At 39.2% G+C, this 18,775-nt stretch overlaps 1 protein-coding gene across 4 annotated transcripts in view; it reads right to left on the bottom strand.

Annotated features, from left to right (window-relative positions):
* Nucleotides 1-18,775, bottom strand: part of PRKN (parkin RBR E3 ubiquitin protein ligase) — a 1,621,201-nt gene that overhangs the window by 568,130 nt on the left and 1,034,296 nt on the right. For all 4 annotated transcript variants that reach the window (XM_037817596.1, XM_037817593.1, XM_037817594.1 and 1 more), the window contains exon 7: nucleotides 173-309. In XM_037817596.1, the coding sequence (XP_037673524.1) occupies nucleotides 173-309 (137 nt within the window). The remainder of the gene's footprint in view (nucleotides 1-172; nucleotides 310-18,775) is intronic.

The raw sequence follows: 18,775 nt of genomic DNA, 5'->3' as shown, positions 1-18,775 counted from the left end.
GGTCCCTCCATTTCTTAGTGTTTTATATTTTTTGTGATCCAAACATTAATGTTTCTTCCCAGCACTGATCAAATAGGTATTTGCCTTTTCAACTTGAAGACAGTTTTACAGCAATAGCTCTTCTGTTGTTAATTAGCAATAGAAATGGGGAGAAAGAAAGTGCTGGACTTACCCACACAAGGTAGGGAGTAACCAAGCTGAGGGTCAAGGACAAACTGCCGATCATTGAGTCTTGTCACACAGTATAAGTGGAAACAATCCAAACAAATCACGTGGCGGGAGCTGCACTGGAAAACCAGGACAGGGCTCCTGTGTAGACAATGAAAGACATTTCCTCTAGTACTTTTAAGGGTGGAAGGGCAATATGTGCATCAGAACACTTTCTGCAATCCCATCGGGTTCCTTAGGACAATCTCGGAACAACTATGCTAAGTTTTGAGCATATGTATACCAATGCTACACCTTAAAAATTGGAAATGGTCCACAATTTTCCTGATCTTATTGTGTTTTATGTTAACATATTTACCAATGAGTTGTGTAAAAGCCAAACTCAGATGTGACCTCCTTTTGGAAGCCTTCTCTGACTCATAATTCCCAATTAACGGACTCATCACCCCATTCAGCTGCCATATTTCTATTATTCCATCATTATCCCATATCATTTGTACGTTCCCCCTCTCATAGATGGTGAGCTCCTGGAGGTAGGTACTGTTTCTACTCTGCATGTATATACCCATATTACCAGGCATTATAAGGTTTTAAATAAATATTCCTTGAATTTAATTATAGCAATATATAGGATCTGAACTTCCTCAAAATCAAAAAAACAAAACTACTATTCTGCCAAAGTAGGTATGTTAAATAGTCACTCATATTTCAATGGCAAGTAAAAGATTGGAATTTAGGAACAAAAAATAATCTAGCAGGGATTCCTCTACTACAAGATTTTATCTACTGTGCCACCCCTATCCCACCCATGCCATAAAGTTCTCAAATTATGGCTGGGGGATTACTAATAGATCAATATGTACAGGTTCTCAAAAATTTGGATTCCCTTAAAATACTTCATAGACTCCTGAAGAACTGTGTATTTTTACTAGCAAATGAACCACACAAGTTTATGTCAAAAGGAAACAAATTGAATATGTTGATTTGAGATCAGCCCCAATGCAATTTTAATGGTAGAAAAGTCGTTAAGAGTCAAGTTAGCTAAGCCTATTTCCCGTGTAATGATAACAAAATACAAAACAAACATGTTCATTTCCTATCCTATTCTTAACAGTTATAATAGCTCTTCAAAACCCCTTTTCCCAGAAAAGCTGATATTAAATATTAATAAGATAATTTCTTAATAATTAAAAGATTTTCAAAATTCTGCTTGTCCATTTATTTCAGGCAATATCTAATACAAAATAAAACGGTAAAAAAAAAATCTTGGAATTTTCATGCCCTGAATCTATAGGACAATGGTCAAATTCCTCTGAAAAAGAGCAGCCCTAAATGTTTTTTGTTTTTTTTCCCCCTGTGCTCTTCATTTCCTATCTCTGAACATACTACAGTCTTTTCAGGGCCTTCCTTCCCATTTCCAGGGTCTTACCCAAATGGCCACCGACTGTGTCCTGGGCTTTCAGTCTTTTGCCTTCCAATAACTTTCTCCCTGAAGACAATCAGGTATAGGAGCCTTACACACACATGCAGAAGCACACACATGGCTTATTCACTCTGTCACTCCCAATAGCCACTATATGTATACATATATATTTAGCTTTCTTTTCTTTATTAGAAAAGTTGTGGGTTTACAGAAGAATCATGGATAAAATAAAGGATTCCCATATACCACCCTACCACCAGCACATTGCATTGGTGTGGAACACTTGTTACAATCAATGCTAGCACACTTTTATAACTGTACTATTAACTATAGTCCATGGTGTAATTTAAGGTTCACTATTTGTGTGGTGTAGTTACATGGATTTTTTTAAAATGTTTATTCTGTACCAAATATACAAAGCTAACATCTAACATTTTCCTCTTTAATCACATTCACACACACACACACACACACACATATATAAGTTTGGTGCATAACAGAAACACTGTGTTTAATATACCCTTTAGATAGACTTTACTTATTTTATTTATATATTTCCTTATTTTTTGCCACATAATACAGCAAGTATTTTATTGGCATTGTTTCTGCTGGAGAAAAATAAATCCCTATAACAATCTAAATAATATCTACCCCTTAGTGAAGGAAAAATAATTTTGCTAGAATTGTAATATGTTCTGGCATGAAAGAGGTTAGTTCTATTTCTTCAGGGATATTTTCCAGTTCTCCAGGCTTAAAGGAATCAACAGAAGGAGGGAAAAGAGGAGCACGTGCCAGAAGTCCCTGTGTCACCCTGGGTCCGCGTTTGCTACTCCAGAGCCCATCCTCCTCTGGGAAAGGAGGTGAGCCTGGCTGCGGTGGTGGGGCGAACGGGTGCCGTGACCCATCATTTAACGTCAGGTCCTGGGGTAAGGCTGCAGGGTGAGCGGTTTGTCAGCCACGGAGCTCTTCGGAATGCTGACCCCTGAAGAACGGGCCCCGCAGGAGAACACTACCCACTCAACCACATGAATATTGTTTCCTCTTTTTTTCTTAAGTCATTTTTATTGAGATATATTCGTATACCATGCAGTCATACAAAGCATACACGCAATTGTTCACAGTACCATTGTACAGGTGTGCATTCATCACCAAAATTAATTTTTGACATTTTAATTACCACACACACAAAATAATAAGAATAAAAATTAAAGTGAAAAAGAACAAGTAAAATAAAAAAGAACACTGGGTGCCACCCCCCTCCCCAAACACACACACACATTTTTCTACTCATCCACCCATACACTGGACAAAGGGGAGTCTGGTCCTTATGGCTCTCCCAATCACATTATCACCCCTCATAAGCTACATTTTTATATAATCATCTTCAAGATTCATGGGTTCTGGGTTGTAGTTCGATAGTTTCAGGTTTTAACTGTTAGCCAAATAGCCACTATATTTTATATTTTCCCACCGCTCAGTTCTATGAAAAATATTCTCAGTTCTGGTTTTAGCAACGTGGCAGGCTAAGACTTTATAGACCCCTAATCTGCTATCAACACATGGAAATACTGGATTAAATATTCAAACATTTATTCGAATATTCCTATGTATAACAGCATTTAAAAGAACACTTGGAAATGACTCTGTAGAAAAAACAAAAAGAAAATTTATAAAGCCAAAGCAATAAGCAAATGAATCACTGTCACAGTGTCTGAAAGAGAGATTAAGGCACATGGAGGAGAGCCATTGTGCTGGCAAATGTGTTCTTTTCCATCCCTATTAGGAAGGAAGAATTGAAAGAGCTCTCTTTCATGCAGGATGGATGACATTACACATTAGTAGTTTTCTCCTTCATTTACAATATGGCCCAAAGGGACTTAGACTATCTGGAAAACCCGCAGAGCATCCACTGGTCTACTTTATTGATGGCATCACACTAATTGGAGCATATTGACAAGAAATGGCAAATACATTGGAGGCAATTGTAGAAGATAAACCCATGCAGGCTCAGGAGCCACTATGTTAGCAAAGGTCTTAGCGGTCCAAGGGTTGGAGCATGTGTGACATCACCCAAAACAGAGGACAAATCAGTCCATCTTGCACCTCCCACCACTAGGAATAAGGAGCAAGGCACCTGCAGCTTCTGTGGGACAGAGGATCTGGTTCCAGCAGAGGGAAACACATCCTCAAGGGAACACAGTAAGAGACTGATAAAAAGTGTTACAGCTCCATCAGGTCACGTCAACCTCCTTGAAATGAGATATAGGCAAGGAAAGAACATTTCCCACACTGACAGGGCAACTGATCCCGATTATCAGGAAGAGGAAAAGCTGCTGTTACCTTGGGGGCAGGGAAGAATACATTCAGGCATCCTCGTGATCACTGGGCGTCCCATGCTACTCTACTGTGTCATTTCTTTAAACTTTTTATTTTGAAACACATACAAACTTACAAAACAAGTACAAAAATAATAGAAACCTCATACAGAGAATGCCAGCATACCCTTATCCCCCAGATACACAGATTCACCACTTTTAATATTTTTGCCACATCTGCCACATCATTCTATCTATCCATCTATCGTCTTGTCTACCTATTATCAATCCATTTTCTGAAAACTTGAGAGTAGGTTGAATACATCTTGATCCATGAACACTTAATACTGCCACGTATATTTCCTAAGAACAAGGAATTGTTCCTAAGAACAACTCACTTGTGTATCCAACTTAAGAGCAGTTATCAAGTGCAAGAACTTTATTGATATAAAGCCTACAGTCAATATTCCAATTTTTTTTTCATATATCCCAATAATGTCCCTTTGAGCCTTTCTTCTCCCTCACTAGATCTCATCCAGGCTCATATATTACAGTTTATTGTCATTGTCCCTTCCCGTCCCCCTGCTTCTGTAGGAAACACATATACAGCATAAACCTTCCCATCTCAACCACTCCCAAGCATACAATTCAACAGGATTAATCACATTCACCATTTTGTGGTACCCTCACCACCTTCCCTTACTAAAACTTTCTAGTCTCCCCCAGATAGAAACCTCTATGCATTTTGCATTAATTCCCCTTTTCCCCTGCCCCCAACCCCTGGCAACGTGTACTTTAATTTCCTTCTCTATGACTTTTCATATTCTGATATATTCTTTGTAATTACCATGGGACTTATATGTAACATTTTAAATGTATAATAATCTTGTTTGTTTTGATACCAACTTAACTTCAATAATATACACAAACTAGGTCTTATACCCCATTCATCCCCACACTTTAATGTAGTTCTTGCCAGAAATTACATGTTTATACATTGTGAGACCAAATCCACTTACATGTCTTTACATTTTATGCATTTGCCTTTTAGATCTTTTAGGAAGTAGAAAGTGGAGTTACAAACCAAAAATACAATAGTACTGGCATTTATATTTACCCATGTCATAACCCTCACTAGAGATCTTTATTTCTTAATGCAGTTTTGATCTATTGTCTATAGTCCTTTTCTTTCAACCTGTAGAACTCTTCTGTAGGGCTGCTCTAGTGGTGATGAACTCCCTCAGCTTTTCTTTATCTGGTAATGTCTTAATCTCTCCCTCATTTCTGAAAGAAAATTTTACCAGATATGGAAGCCTTGGATGGCAAGTTTTTGCATTCAGTACTTAAACACGTCATCCCACTGCCTTCCTGTCCTCATGATTTCTGATGAAAAGTTGGCTCTTAATCTTCCTGAAGCCCCCTTGTATGTCACATGTTGCTTCTCTCAGTTTTCAGAGAGCTGAAAGCTCTTTATCTTTGAAACTCTCAGTTTTATTATAACATACCATGGCATGGGTCTATCTGAGTTCATCCTTTTTAGAGTTCACTGAGCATCTTGGATGTGTATATTCATGTCTTTCATTAAATTTGGGGAGTGTTCAGCCATTATTTCTTTGAATATTCCCTCTGTCCCTTTCTCCCTTTCTTCTCCTTCTGTCATTGGTACACTTGATGGTTCCCCCAGGATCCTCAGCCTCTGTCCACCTTTCTTCAGTCTTTCTGTTACTCAGGCTGAATGATTTCAATTATCTTATCTTCAGGTTCTCTGATCCTCCCGTCTGTCAGATCCAATATGCTGCTGAACCTCTCTAGGGAATTTTTCATTTCTGTTACTGTGGTCTTCAGCTCTGTTTGGTTCCTTTTCAGAACTGCCATGTCTCTGTTTATATTCTCTTTGCATATATCTCTCACTGTCCTGATTTTCTTTCGTTTTTGTCTATGTTTCTCTTTAGCTCTTTGACCAAAACAGGATTTTTTTTTTTAAAGTCTCTTTTTTTAGGTCTGGTCCTCCTCACGGATGGTTTCTAATGCTTTAATCTTCTCATTTGTCTGGACCATCACTTTATGTTTCTTTGTATATTTTATAATCTTTTGCTGACACCTGGACATTTTGATATTTTAAAGTACTACCACTGGAATTTAAATTCTGAGGCATCTGTTGAGCACATATAGTTAGGCAATCAATAGTTACTGATTGAACTAGTGAATAAATGAATCACATGCTCACTATTTTAGTCTCCAGTATTTTTGTTTTATAAATACTCTGCTAGCATTGATATATATATTTTTTACTCAGTGATTTATTGAGCAGATACTTTGGCTAAAGTAGGCATTTAATAAATGTGTATTGAATGTAGCACTGAGTGAATGAATGAACACCATATAGTTGGGCTTGGTTTAAACATTTGGAAAACACTCACACACACACACACACACACACACACATACACACACACACAATCACAGGGCATAGACTGGGTACACAATATTTATATGGAACAATTATTATAAGGAAGCTCATGTAATCACAAAACTTTGGTACCATAAAATGTAAGAAAGGGGGGTGGTTATTATTAAGTCAGGATGGCTCCACAGGGAAACATGAGCTGAATTTGAAGGATGGGAGGAACTGAGAGAAATGTGGTCTGGGCAACAAAGACATGGGGGGACAACGCAGACATGAAAGGAAATTCTTGGTACAGAAAAACAGTCAACTGGGCTGACAGAGACTTTACCAGGAAAAGAGGCTGAGCTCAGGGCAGGTTCCTCTCAGGGACAGGGTGGGCTCTAGGAGACAAACCCAGCATTTGACCTCTAGGTCATGGGCTTTAGTGAAGGTTTCTAAGCCTGGGAAGGGAGTAACATTTTAATGAATTCAATTCTGAAGAATGTGTGGAGGGAAAAAAGTAGAGTAGTGAGGACTATTTGGAGGTCATTTCACTAATTTAGACACGAGTTACTAAGGAATTGGCCTAGGCTGTGGTGGTTACAGGCACGGAAGTGAAAAGATGAACAGGAGTGATGTTTCTGAGGAGGACACACCAGGGCGTGCTCATCTTCTAATGGGCCCATTGTTCCTCTTGGCATTCTTCTGTGCACTTTGCCCAAATTATATTCCCATGCTATTGATCAATCCAGAAAATGATTTTGCCCCAGTGAGTCAGATTACAGAGCAGTTAATCACAGGTTAAATAAAGTTCTTAATCCTATGTAAAAACAATGATAAATGCTGTCCCTGCGATTACTTTGAAATTATTTATGAGCCATGGCTTCTCCACTTTAACTTCTTAAAGGAGTAATCCAGAGAGAGTTTGTTCACAGAGTATTCAGCATAATTGAAGGGGTTTTAGCAGAAAATATGGCAGGCCACTCACATGGATGGCACAAAGTAGAATAACATTATATAGTTATTTCAAACATTTAAACTCTTTTGAAATTACTTCTCTAGAATGTACAAATTAGGATCAATGTTTTCAAATTTATCTAGTAAAAAAGGCAGTTTAGTCTGCTCTCTACCTTATTTGCTCTCTTTCTCTCATTTGCTCTCTCACATACTCTCTCTCTCTGCCAAAATTTGTTTTTCTGTTTCTTAGTTTGTCTGATTCTTTCTCACACATGTACATCTTCATTTATACCCATTAAGAGTGAGGCTGTGGTTCCAACTTCTCAACTAAATGTGTAATATATTGAATGAAATGTGCTAGAACTTTCACAATGTGTAAAGAAAAGGAAGCAAGTCTAAGTGTCAAGGAAATAAAAATCAAATAGAGTGGATAGGAGAGGGACGCAAATAATTCCAATATGGGGAAGAACATTTTAAGTTATATGGGTGATGTGGAAAATACTAGCAGGCTCTGTGGTAACCCACCTCCAAAATGTTCCCCAGTGATCCCCACCTCCTGGTACCCATGACCTTGTGCAGCTCTTCCACATTGAAATGTGTTCACCTGTGTAACCAATAAGATATTGAAGAAATGACAGTGTGACTTCCAGAGACAGACAGGAAAGACCCTGCAGTTTCTGACTGTGCTCCATCATGGATCACTAGCTCTGAGGAAAGCCAGTGGCTGTGCTGTGAGGACCCTCAGGCAGCCTTAGGGAGAAGTTCACATGGCCAGGAACTGAGTCCTCCTGCCACAGCTGGTACCAAGCTGGCAGCCACCTAAATTAGTCGTCGTCAAAGCAGATCCTCCATCCAAGTCGAGCCCCTGGATGACTAAAGTCCTGTCTGAAATCTTGACTATAACTTCATGAGTTTCCCCTGAGCAAGAACCATCCAGCTAAAAGGTTCCCAATTTGTGGGATGGCATCTATTGTTGTCTTAAGCCACTAGGTTTTGGGGGAATTTCTTATGTAGCAAAATATAACTAATACAGCGGCAGAGGAGGAAGGGATCATATTTAGGTAGAAGATATCACATTTAGATGGCATTTGATGGAGGATCAGGATTCTGGTGCATGGCAATCGGGAAATATTCCTGGTCAAGAGATTAGAATGAAGTTGTGGAAGGACAGAGCATGGAAGGAGAATGCTGAGTTGTGTAGTGTCAGTGGTTTCTTTTATCTCAATGAAAAGCAAAATGAGACATAAATATGTACATAGGGATAGTAAAACCATCTGGAATGCTATGAAAAGTACTGCAAGTTAGAATTGAAATATTACATACAAAATCATTGGGGAGATATAAAAACACAAAATTCTTCACTTGAGGGAAAATATTAGTTCTGAAATTTAGCTATATCCTTGACCCTTCAAAATTCACATGTCATTTTTACTGTATTTGACTTGTGCAAAAGTAACATACGGGTGCTATAAAAATAGTTGCATAATGATAAAGGGCAGGAAAAGCTCGATGCTTTCTAGAGCCTGATGGGTTAGATTTTCCAAGTCTTGGGATAGTCTCTTTTCTGCAACCTCATTAGCATCTTTTTGGCCAAAACCTAAATCAGTGCCTACCCTGCCTCCACTTCCTTCCTCCCACCCAATGCAATCAGAACTCCCCTATGATGCTCTTCTAAGATGATTTTTCCTGGCAGCCCTTGATCCAAAAATATGAACTGGCTGTCCAGTGCCAGCACAGTAAGGTCCCAGGTTTTGCTTCTGTCTTTCAGCATCCTCCCTAACCTAGGTCCACCGTACTGTTCAAAATGCATCTCCTACTTTTTCAATTCCCAAATGCCCCTGTTTCTCCCAAATCTGGTCTCCTCACTGCTTTTAACTGCTTATATTTTTCCTTAAACTTTATTGCTATATGCAAGATTCTTCCTATTTTTCTTCCTTTTCCAAAAAATTTTCAAGGTTAAGCTGAAATCCAATCTTTTCCAGGAAGCCTTTTCAATAAAACTTTGGCTAACGTTGATTTCTCCCATGCACTTCCTAATTTCCTGCAATGCTGACATTTATAAAGTAGTGTTTCCACATTCCACTTAGCATTTTATTGCATATCTTTTTACATCATTCTCTATCTGCTTTGTGGAACTATGCCATGTCTTCCCAACTCAAATTCAGGACATATGAATTGAGAAGCTACTATGCACTGGTTCCTATGCCAGATGTGGGTAGGGGGATATAAAATTGTTGCTGTCAAGGAATTCTGTCCCATGATGAGATAACTAATTTGGGGACACTTTAGGAGCACTAATGAGAGGCAACAACCCAGGAAGTATTTCCTGAAAGAAGAAAAATATAAACTAAGACCTAAAGTAAGGGAAGACTGAGGAAAACATTTGAAAACTAATTGAATCTAATTAGTTGATGTCAGGAAACCATGTCCTATATTTACATACTCTTGCCCTCAGCATTTATTAATGTTCTGACACTTCTCCACAAGACACACATATGTAAAAACATGGTTTTTTTGTTTGTTTGTTTTTTGTTTTTGTTTTTTTTTTTTTTTGGTTTATAGTGATATCACTGTGTATTTGAATTGGGTTCTATTATTTACAACATTTTGAATCATTAACCATAAACAGACAATGTAAACAATAGGGAATTAATGGGATATTATTTTCCTCCACATGGTGTTAATCTTTGAAGTTGTTTATTAGACTCTGTCAAAGTTTATTTATTTCTAGATACAATTACCGATGAACCTCCATCATAACCCAATAGATTCTGGAAGAGATGCTAAACATTACAATATAATAACATACATTAGAAATTTTAAAAAGTAAACTTTTATTTTTTAAAAGTAATTAAATGATTAAAAATAAAACTAAAGTCAACCTTCTTTTGTAGTAATTTATGATGACAATTCTGCTTACCGATGGTACTCCCAACTTTTCTTGCTAAGGCATATCGACAACTAAACGGGCACTGATAAATACTTGTAAATAGTGGATAAACTATAATGAAATAATTGATGCATGTAACAAAATGAAACCAAAAATTTCAGAGGGTATTTGGCTTATTGGAGAAGAAATGCATCTAATGAAAACTGACCACATCACATTCCCTTTTCCCAATGAACAGAATTAATTTTTTTCAAGGTTTCGCAAAATGATAAAAGTGGATGTGGTTCAGAGCTATTGTCTCAGAGCACACTTGATGTAGATTGTGAATGCAAACAGATAAAGAAAGCTGGGATTTGATTTAATGTCAGATCATTTTTGGGTCACATCATTTGCACATAGCTGTTGAATGGCACAACTATTTAACTGTTGGAGATGCCATCTGTAGTATATACCACCACAGGCACAGAGCTTGTCTTTGTTTTTTCCTACATAAAGAACAGCTAGGAGCAGATAATGTCCAGAACCACTGTTAGAGCAGCCTGCTAAATTGAGAAAGATGTGCAGACAGATCTTGTTTAGATAAGAACCCCACTGTGAAATAAATTGTTCTAGTTGTACTCCCAGATCTCATGACAGGAAATATTAATGTGCTAAGAGTCAGTCCAGTGGCTGTGAGTGTTAGGAGCTATTTAACAAGAAATTATCTCACAGACTCAGACTAGTTCAAAAATGATGCATCCTTTGCAGCCAGCTGGCAGAAACTTTGCACAGAATATTCCACTTTGGCCTTTCACTCATTCTTTAAAATAGATAAATAAATAGATGATAGGTAGATAGGTAGGTAGGCAGGTAGGTAGGTAGGTAGATAGATAGACAGATAGATAGATAGATAGATAGATATAGATAGATAGATAGAGGCTATCAGAATGCCAGGTTTTTTATTCCATTTTTATCCTAGAAAAGTTAGGAAGCAGGTCTTCTGAAGTATGGTCATGGAAACTGAAGGACCCACCTAAGATGCCATAGATATCCTAAAATCATTCTAGAGTGAAAAGGTCTGAAATTGAGGAGGGGCATGGGAAATTTCTCAGCGCTAAATGGATTTTCTGACTCAGCATTAAAATATTAACATAATTTAAGAATTTGTGAAGCATAGTAGATAAAATTACTTTCCTGATTTGGTCAGAAAAATAGTGTGTAGAATCCCAAAATATTCCCCTAAAAAATGATAAAAATCAGTATGGCAGAGCAGTACAAATCCACATGGATTTGCATACAAATCCTATATAAGGGAATTCACACTAAGACACGGCTGCCTGCCCAGCACGTCAGAAGCAGTTGGAGTTGGGGTTTGGAAAGAACACTGGGGACTGGCTCCCCTGAGTGGGCTGTGCCACTGTCTCACAGGGAGACTGCAGTTTCTATAAAATGAGGGTCTGTAAAATAAGCATGTTAGATCTCACAACATCTAAACTAAATATCTTAACTAAAAAGTTAAGAACTTTTTAGACACTGAAATCTTATAATCTTCCATTTGTAGGATCACAACATTCCTTCCTCACCATAAGCTTACAGACCCTAAACCTTAGCTGAAATAATATGAGAAAGACAATTCAAATTTAGGATTCCAGCTTTATACAACCTCTTGAACTAAAGAATGTGCTACTTACAAGGGTAAGAAACCGGAAACTTTTAGAGAATTTACTTGTTGGAAGAATTGTTGTGAGGGAGGTCTGGAGCCAAAATACTCAAGGAAGATCAGAAACGGCATCTTGGTATTGAACAAACAAACAAGGCAATAAAAATATATGTCTTTCAACTACTAAAAATTAACTTAGGTTTAAGGATTTTTTTTCTCCCGATGGGGTCACTTGGTCACTGGCTGCAAGCACATGTGCGTGGAGGAAAGGTCTGAGAGCACAGAGGCTGCAGGCCCCCCCCGGGGTCAGTGTCCCTCCTCTGGGGTCCCCACTCCCCAGCTCCCTCCCTGGCCTCTCTCATAGCTCTCATCACCCAGTGTATTCAAGAACTTGTTTAATTGTCTATGTTCTTTCTAGACCAGGGGCTGGCAAACACTGGATCAAATCTGACCCACACCTGCTTTTGTAAATAAAGTTTTATTGGAACACAGCCATGTATATGCATTGTCTATAGCTGCTTTTGTGCTACAAGGGCACAACTGAGTAATTGTGACAGGGACTGTATGTCCCACAAAGCCTAAAATACTTCCAATCTGGCCCTTTCCAGAAAAAGTTTGCATACTCCTGCTGCGACTACTGACTCCATAAACACAGCGACTATCTTTCGCTATCCCATGTCTGGAGGGTGTTTAATAAATATATATGTTCTATATGATTCACCAACTGACTATTTGACTAAATGAATGAATGATTATGAATGAATGCTGTGTCGGTTTGGATATATTATGTCCCCCACAAAAAGCCATGATCTTTAATCCAATCTTGTGGGATATTGGGATTAGGTTGTTTCCATGGAGATGTGTCTCACCAACTCTAGGTAAAACTTTTGATTAGATTATTTCTGTGGAGGTGTGGCCCTGCCCATTCACCCTGGGTCTTGATGGGTTTACTGGAGTCCTTTAAAAATGCTGGCACAGACCCAGATCCGGCTGGCTTAGCTTAGAGATGCTTGGAGTTGCAGACCCCTGATGTTGGCTGACAGACATTTTGGAGAATGCCATTTTGAAATGCAACCTGGGAGCAAGCAGACAACAGCCACGTGCCTTCCCAGCTAATAGAGGTTTTCTGGATGCCATCAGCCATTCTGCAGTGAAGGTAGCCTATTGTTGATGCCTTAGTTTGGACATTTTTATGACCTTAGGACTGCAACTTTGTAACCAAAGAAACCCCCTTTATAAAAGCCAATCCATTTCTGGTATTTTGCATAATGGCAGCATTGGCAAACCAGAACAAATGGGGACCTAAAGGAAAGGCAAAGACAAAGAGGAGAAGTGCCAGAGAACCAAAGACAAACAACATTTACAGAGACCAGAGGTGTGCAGCAGGTTCCTAGTTAGGAGTAAAGCCCTCAAAACTGGTCATCAATTCTGCAAAAATCATCTCCCTGTATTTAAAGTCATTTATTTTTGCTAAACTATTCAGGTCTCATCCAGAGCCAACTCCAATTTGGATAGTGTATGATTCTTGCAACTCCCACCTGATGGAGAGGAAAAGGGAAGAGGATTTTGAAAAGCACAAATAGGACAAAGAACATATTTTTTCCTTTATTTAACAAATTTTTATTGAGGGCCTACTATGTGCCAGACACTGCCTTGGGCATTGTGGCTTCATTGTCCTTTGAAACTGGAAAGGACAGACAATAAGCAAACAGATACAAACTAGCTAATGAGAAGTGTGGCAGCAAGAAAATAAAATGGAATCCTGTGATCACGACTGGTGAGCTGCTACAAATTGGGCAGCCAGGGAAGGGCTGAATAGAGGGCATTAACCTTGATTCTTGAAAGACAATAGGTAGTCAGCCATGCACGTCTGGTGCAAAAGAGTTCCAGGCGGAAGGAACAGTTAATGAAAATTCCCTCATGGCTAGAACACCTGGACATGTTTGAAGAATTCATAAAAGGGTTAGAGTGATGGAAACACAGTAAGCAAGAGGAGAGGGGAGCACAATGAGGTCAGAAGAGATGGAAACTGCCAGGTGAAGTCTTCTGGGCAATGGTCAGGAGTTTGACTCGAGTAACGGGAAGTCAATAGAAAATGTGAAGCGAGGAGGCAGGGCAAGATGGCAGACTGGTGAGCTGTATGTTTTAGTTACTCCTCCAGGAAAGTAGGTAAAAAGCCAGGAACTGCGTGGACTGGACACCACAGAGCAATCTGTCTTTGGGCATACTTCATACAACACTCATGAAAACGTGGAACTGCTGAGATCAGCGAAATCTGTAAGTTTTTGCGGCCAGGGGACCCGCGCCCCTCCCTGCCAGGCTCAGTCCCGGGGGAGGAGGGGCTGTCAGCTCCGGGAAGGAGAAGGGAGAATTGCAGTGGCTGCTCTTATCGGAAACTCATTCTACTGATTCAAACTCCAACCATAGATAGACTGAGACCAGACACCAGAGACTCTGAGAGCAGCCAGCCCAGCAGAGAGGAGACAGGCATAGAAAAAAAACAACACGAAAAACTCCAAAATAAAAGCAGAGGATTTTTGGAGTTCTGGTGAACACAGAAAGGGGAAGGGTGGAGATCAGGCCTTGAGGCGCATACGCAAATCCCGAAGCAAAGCTGATCTCTCTGCCCTGTGCACCTTTCCTTAATGGCCCTGGTTGCTTTGTCTATTAGCATTTCAATAACCCATTAGATCTCTGAGGAGGGCCGTTTTTTTTTGTTTTTTTTTTTAAATCTTTTTTGCTTTTTCTAAAACAATTACTCTAAGAAGCTCAATACAGAAAGCTTCAAAGAATTGAAATTTGGGAACGTCAAGTCAAGAGCAGAACTAAGAGAGCTCTGAGACAAAAGGCAATAATCCAGTGGCTGAGAAAATTCACTAAACAACACAACTTCCCAAGAAAAGGGGGGTGTCCGCTCACAGCCACCATCCTGGTGGACAGGAAACACTCCTGCCCATCGCCAGCCCCATAGCCCAGAGCTGCCCCAGACAACCCAGTGTGACGGAAGTGCTTCAAATAACAGGCACACACCACAAAACTGGGCGTGGACATTAGCCTTCCCTGCAACCTCAGCTGAATGTCCCAGAGCTGGGAAGGGGGAGCAGTGTGAATTAACAGAGCCCCATTCAGCCATCATTTGAGCAGACTGGGAGCCTCCCAACACAGCCAGCAGCCCAGAACTGCCCTGGGGGGACGGCACTCACCTGTGACATAGCACAGTCATCCCTCAACAGAGGACCCGGGGTGCACAGCCTGGAAGAGGGGCCCACTTGCAAGTCTCAGGAGCCATACGCCAATACCAAAGACATGTGGGTCAGTGGCAGAGACAAACTGTGGCAGGACTGAACTGAAGGATTAGACTATTGCAGCAGCTTTAAAACTCTAGGATCATCAGGGAGATTTGATTGTTAGGGCCACCCCCCCTCCCCGACTGCCCAGAAACACGCCCCACATACAGGGCAGGCAACACCAACTACACACGCAAGCTTGGTACACCAATTGGGCCCCACAAGACTCACTCCCCCACTCACCAAAAAGGCTAAGCAGGGGAGATCTGGCTTGTGGAGAACAGGTGGCTCGTGGACGCCACCTGCTGGTTAGTTAGAGAAAGTGTACTCCACGAAGCTGTAGATCTGATAAATTAGAGATAAGGACTTCAACTGGTCTACAAACCCTAAAAGAACCCTATCAAGTTCAGCAAATGCCACGAGGCCAAAAACAACAGAAAATTATAAAGCATATGAAAAAACCAGACGATATGGATAACCCAAGCCCAAGCACCCAAATCAAAAGACCAGAAGAGACACAGCACCTAGAGCAGCTACTCAAAGAACTAAAGATGAACAATGAGACCATAGTACGGGATATGAAGGAAATCAAGAAGACCCTAGAAGAGCATAAAGAAGACATTGCAAGACTAAATAAAAAAATGGATGATCTTATGGAAATTAAAGAAACTGTTGACCAAATTAAAAAGATTCTGGACACTCATAGTACAAGACTAGAGGAAGTTGAACAACGAATCAGTGACCTGGAAGATGACAGAATGGAAAATGAAAGCATAAAAGAAAGAATGGGGAAAAAAATTGAAAAACTCGAAATGGACCTCAGGGATATGATAGATAATATGAAACGTCCGAATATAAGACTCATTGGTGTCCCAGAAGGGGAAGAAAAGGGTAAAGGTCTAGGAAGAGTATTCAAAGAAATTGTTGGGGAAAACTTCCCAAATCTTCTAAACAACATAAATACACAAATCATAAATGCTCAGCGAACTCCAAATAGAATAAATCCAAAAAAACCCACTCTGAGACATATACTGATCACACTGTCAAACACAGAAGAGAAGGAGCAAGTTCTGAAAGCAGCAAGAGAAAAGCAATTCACCACATACAAAGGAAACAGCATAAGACTAAGTAGTGACTACTCAGCAGCCACCATGGAGGCAAGAAGGCAGTGGCACGATATATTTAAAATTCTGAGTGAGAGGAATTTCCAGCCAAGAATACTTTATCCAGCAAAGCTCTCCTTCAAATTTGAGGGAGAGCTTAAATTTTTCACAGACAAAGAAATGCTGAGAGAATTTGCTAACAAGAGACCTGCCCTACTGGAGATACTAAAGGGAGCCCTACAGACAGAGAAACAAAGACAGGACAGAGAGACCTGGAGAAAGGTTCAGTACTAAAGAGATTCGGTATGGGTACAATAAAGGATATTAATAGAGAGAGGGAAAAATATGGCAAACATAATCCAAAGGATAAGATGGCCGATTCAAGAAATGCCTTCACGGTTTTAACGTTGAATGTAAATGGATTAAACTCCCCAATTAAAAGATATAGATTCGCAGAATGGATCAAAAAAAATGAACCATCAATATGTTGCATACAAGAGACTCATCTTAGACACAGGGACACAAAGAAACTGAAAGTGAAAGGATGGGAAAAAAATATTTCATGCAAGCTACAGCCAAAAGAAAGCAGGTGTAGCAATATTAATCTCAGATAAAATAGACTTCAAATGCAGGGATGTTTTGAGAGACAAAGAAGGCCACTACATACTAATAAAAGGGGCAATTCAGCAAGAAGAAATAACAATCGTAAATGTCTATGCACCCAATCAAGGTGCCACAAAATACATGAGAGAAACATTGGCAAAACTAAAGGAAGCAATTGATGTTTCCACAATAATTGTGGGAGACTTCAACACATCACTCTCTCCTATAGATAGATCAACCAGACAGAAGAACAATAAGGAAATTGAAAACCTAAACAATCTGATAAATGAATTATATTTAACAGACATCTATAGGACATTACATCCCAAATCACCAGGATACACATACTTTTCTAGTGCTCACGGAACTTTCTCCAGAATAGATCATATGCTGGGACATAAAACAAGCCTCAATAAATTTAAAAAGATTGAAATTATTCAAAGCACATTCTCTGACCACAATGGAATACAATTAGAAGTCAATAACCATCAGAGACTTAGAAAATTCACAAATACCTGGAGGTTAAACAACACACTCCTAAACAATCAGTGGGTTAAAGAAGAAATAGCAAGAGAAATTGCTAAATATATAGAGACGAATGAAAATGAGAACACAACATACCAAAACCTATGGGATGCAGCAAAGCAGTGCTAAGGGGGAAATTTATAGCACTAAACGCATATATTAAAAAGGAAGAAAGAGCCAAAATCAAAGAACTAATGGATCAACTGAAGAAGCTAGAAAATGAACAGCAAACCAATCCTAAACCAAGTAGAAGAAAAGAAATAACAAGGATTAAGGCAGAAATCAATGACATAGAGAACAAAAAAACAATAGAGGATAACTGTCACCAAAAGTTGCTTCTTTGAGAAGATCAACAAGATTGACAAGCCCCTAGCTAGACTGACAAAATCAAAAAGAGAGAAGACCCATATAAACAAAATAATGAATGAAAAAGGTGACATAACTGCAGATCCTGAAGAAATTAAAAAAATTATAAGAGGATATTATGAACAACTGTATGGCAACAAACTGGATAATGTAGAAGAAATGGACAATTTCCTGGAAACATATGAACAACCTAGACTGACCAGAGAAGAAATAGAAGACCTCAACCAACCCATCACAAGCAAAGAGATCCAATCAGTCATCAAAAATCTTCCCACAAATAAATGCCCAGGGCCAGATGGCTTCACAGGGGAATTCTACCAAACTTTCCAGAAAGAACTGACACCAATCTTACTCAAACTCTTTCAAAACATTGAAGAAAATGGAACACTACCTAACTCATTTTATGAAGCTAACATCAATCTAATACCAAAACCAGGCAAAGATGCTACAAAAAAGGAAAACTACCGGCCAATCTCCCTAATGAATATAGATGCAAAAATCCTCAACAAAATACTTGCAAATCGAATCCAAAGACACATTAAAAAAATCATACACCATGACCAAGTGGGGTTCATTCCAGGCATGCAAGGATGGTTCAACATCAGAAAAACAATCAATGTATTACAACACATTAAAAACTCGAAAGGGAAAAATCAATTGATCATCTCAATAGATGCTGAAAAAGCATTTGACAAAATCCAACATCCCTTTTTGATAAAAACACTTCAAAAGGTAGGAATTGAAGGAAACTTCCTCAACATGGTAAAGAGCATATATGAAAAACCCACAGCCAGCATAGTACTCAATGGTGAGAGACTGAAAGCCTTCCCTCTAAGATCAGGAACAAGACAAGGATGCCCGCTGTCACCACTGTTATTCAACATTGTGCTGGAAGTGCTAGCCAGGGCAATCCGGCAAGACAAAGAAATAAAAGGCATCCAAATTGGAAAAGAAGAAGTAAAACTGTCATTGTTTGCAGATGATATGATCTTATATCTAGAAAACCCTGAGAAATCAACGATACACCTACTAGAGCTAATAAACAAATTTAGCAAAGTAGCGGGATACAAGATTAATGCACATAAGTCAGTAATGTTTCTATATGCTAGAAAT

This window comes from Choloepus didactylus, chromosome 24, assembly GCF_015220235.1.
Source record: "Choloepus didactylus isolate mChoDid1 chromosome 24, mChoDid1.pri, whole genome shotgun sequence".
NCBI lineage: Eukaryota > Metazoa > Chordata > Mammalia > Pilosa > Megalonychidae > Choloepus > Choloepus didactylus.
This window is presented reverse-complemented; position numbering and strand designations above follow the sequence as displayed.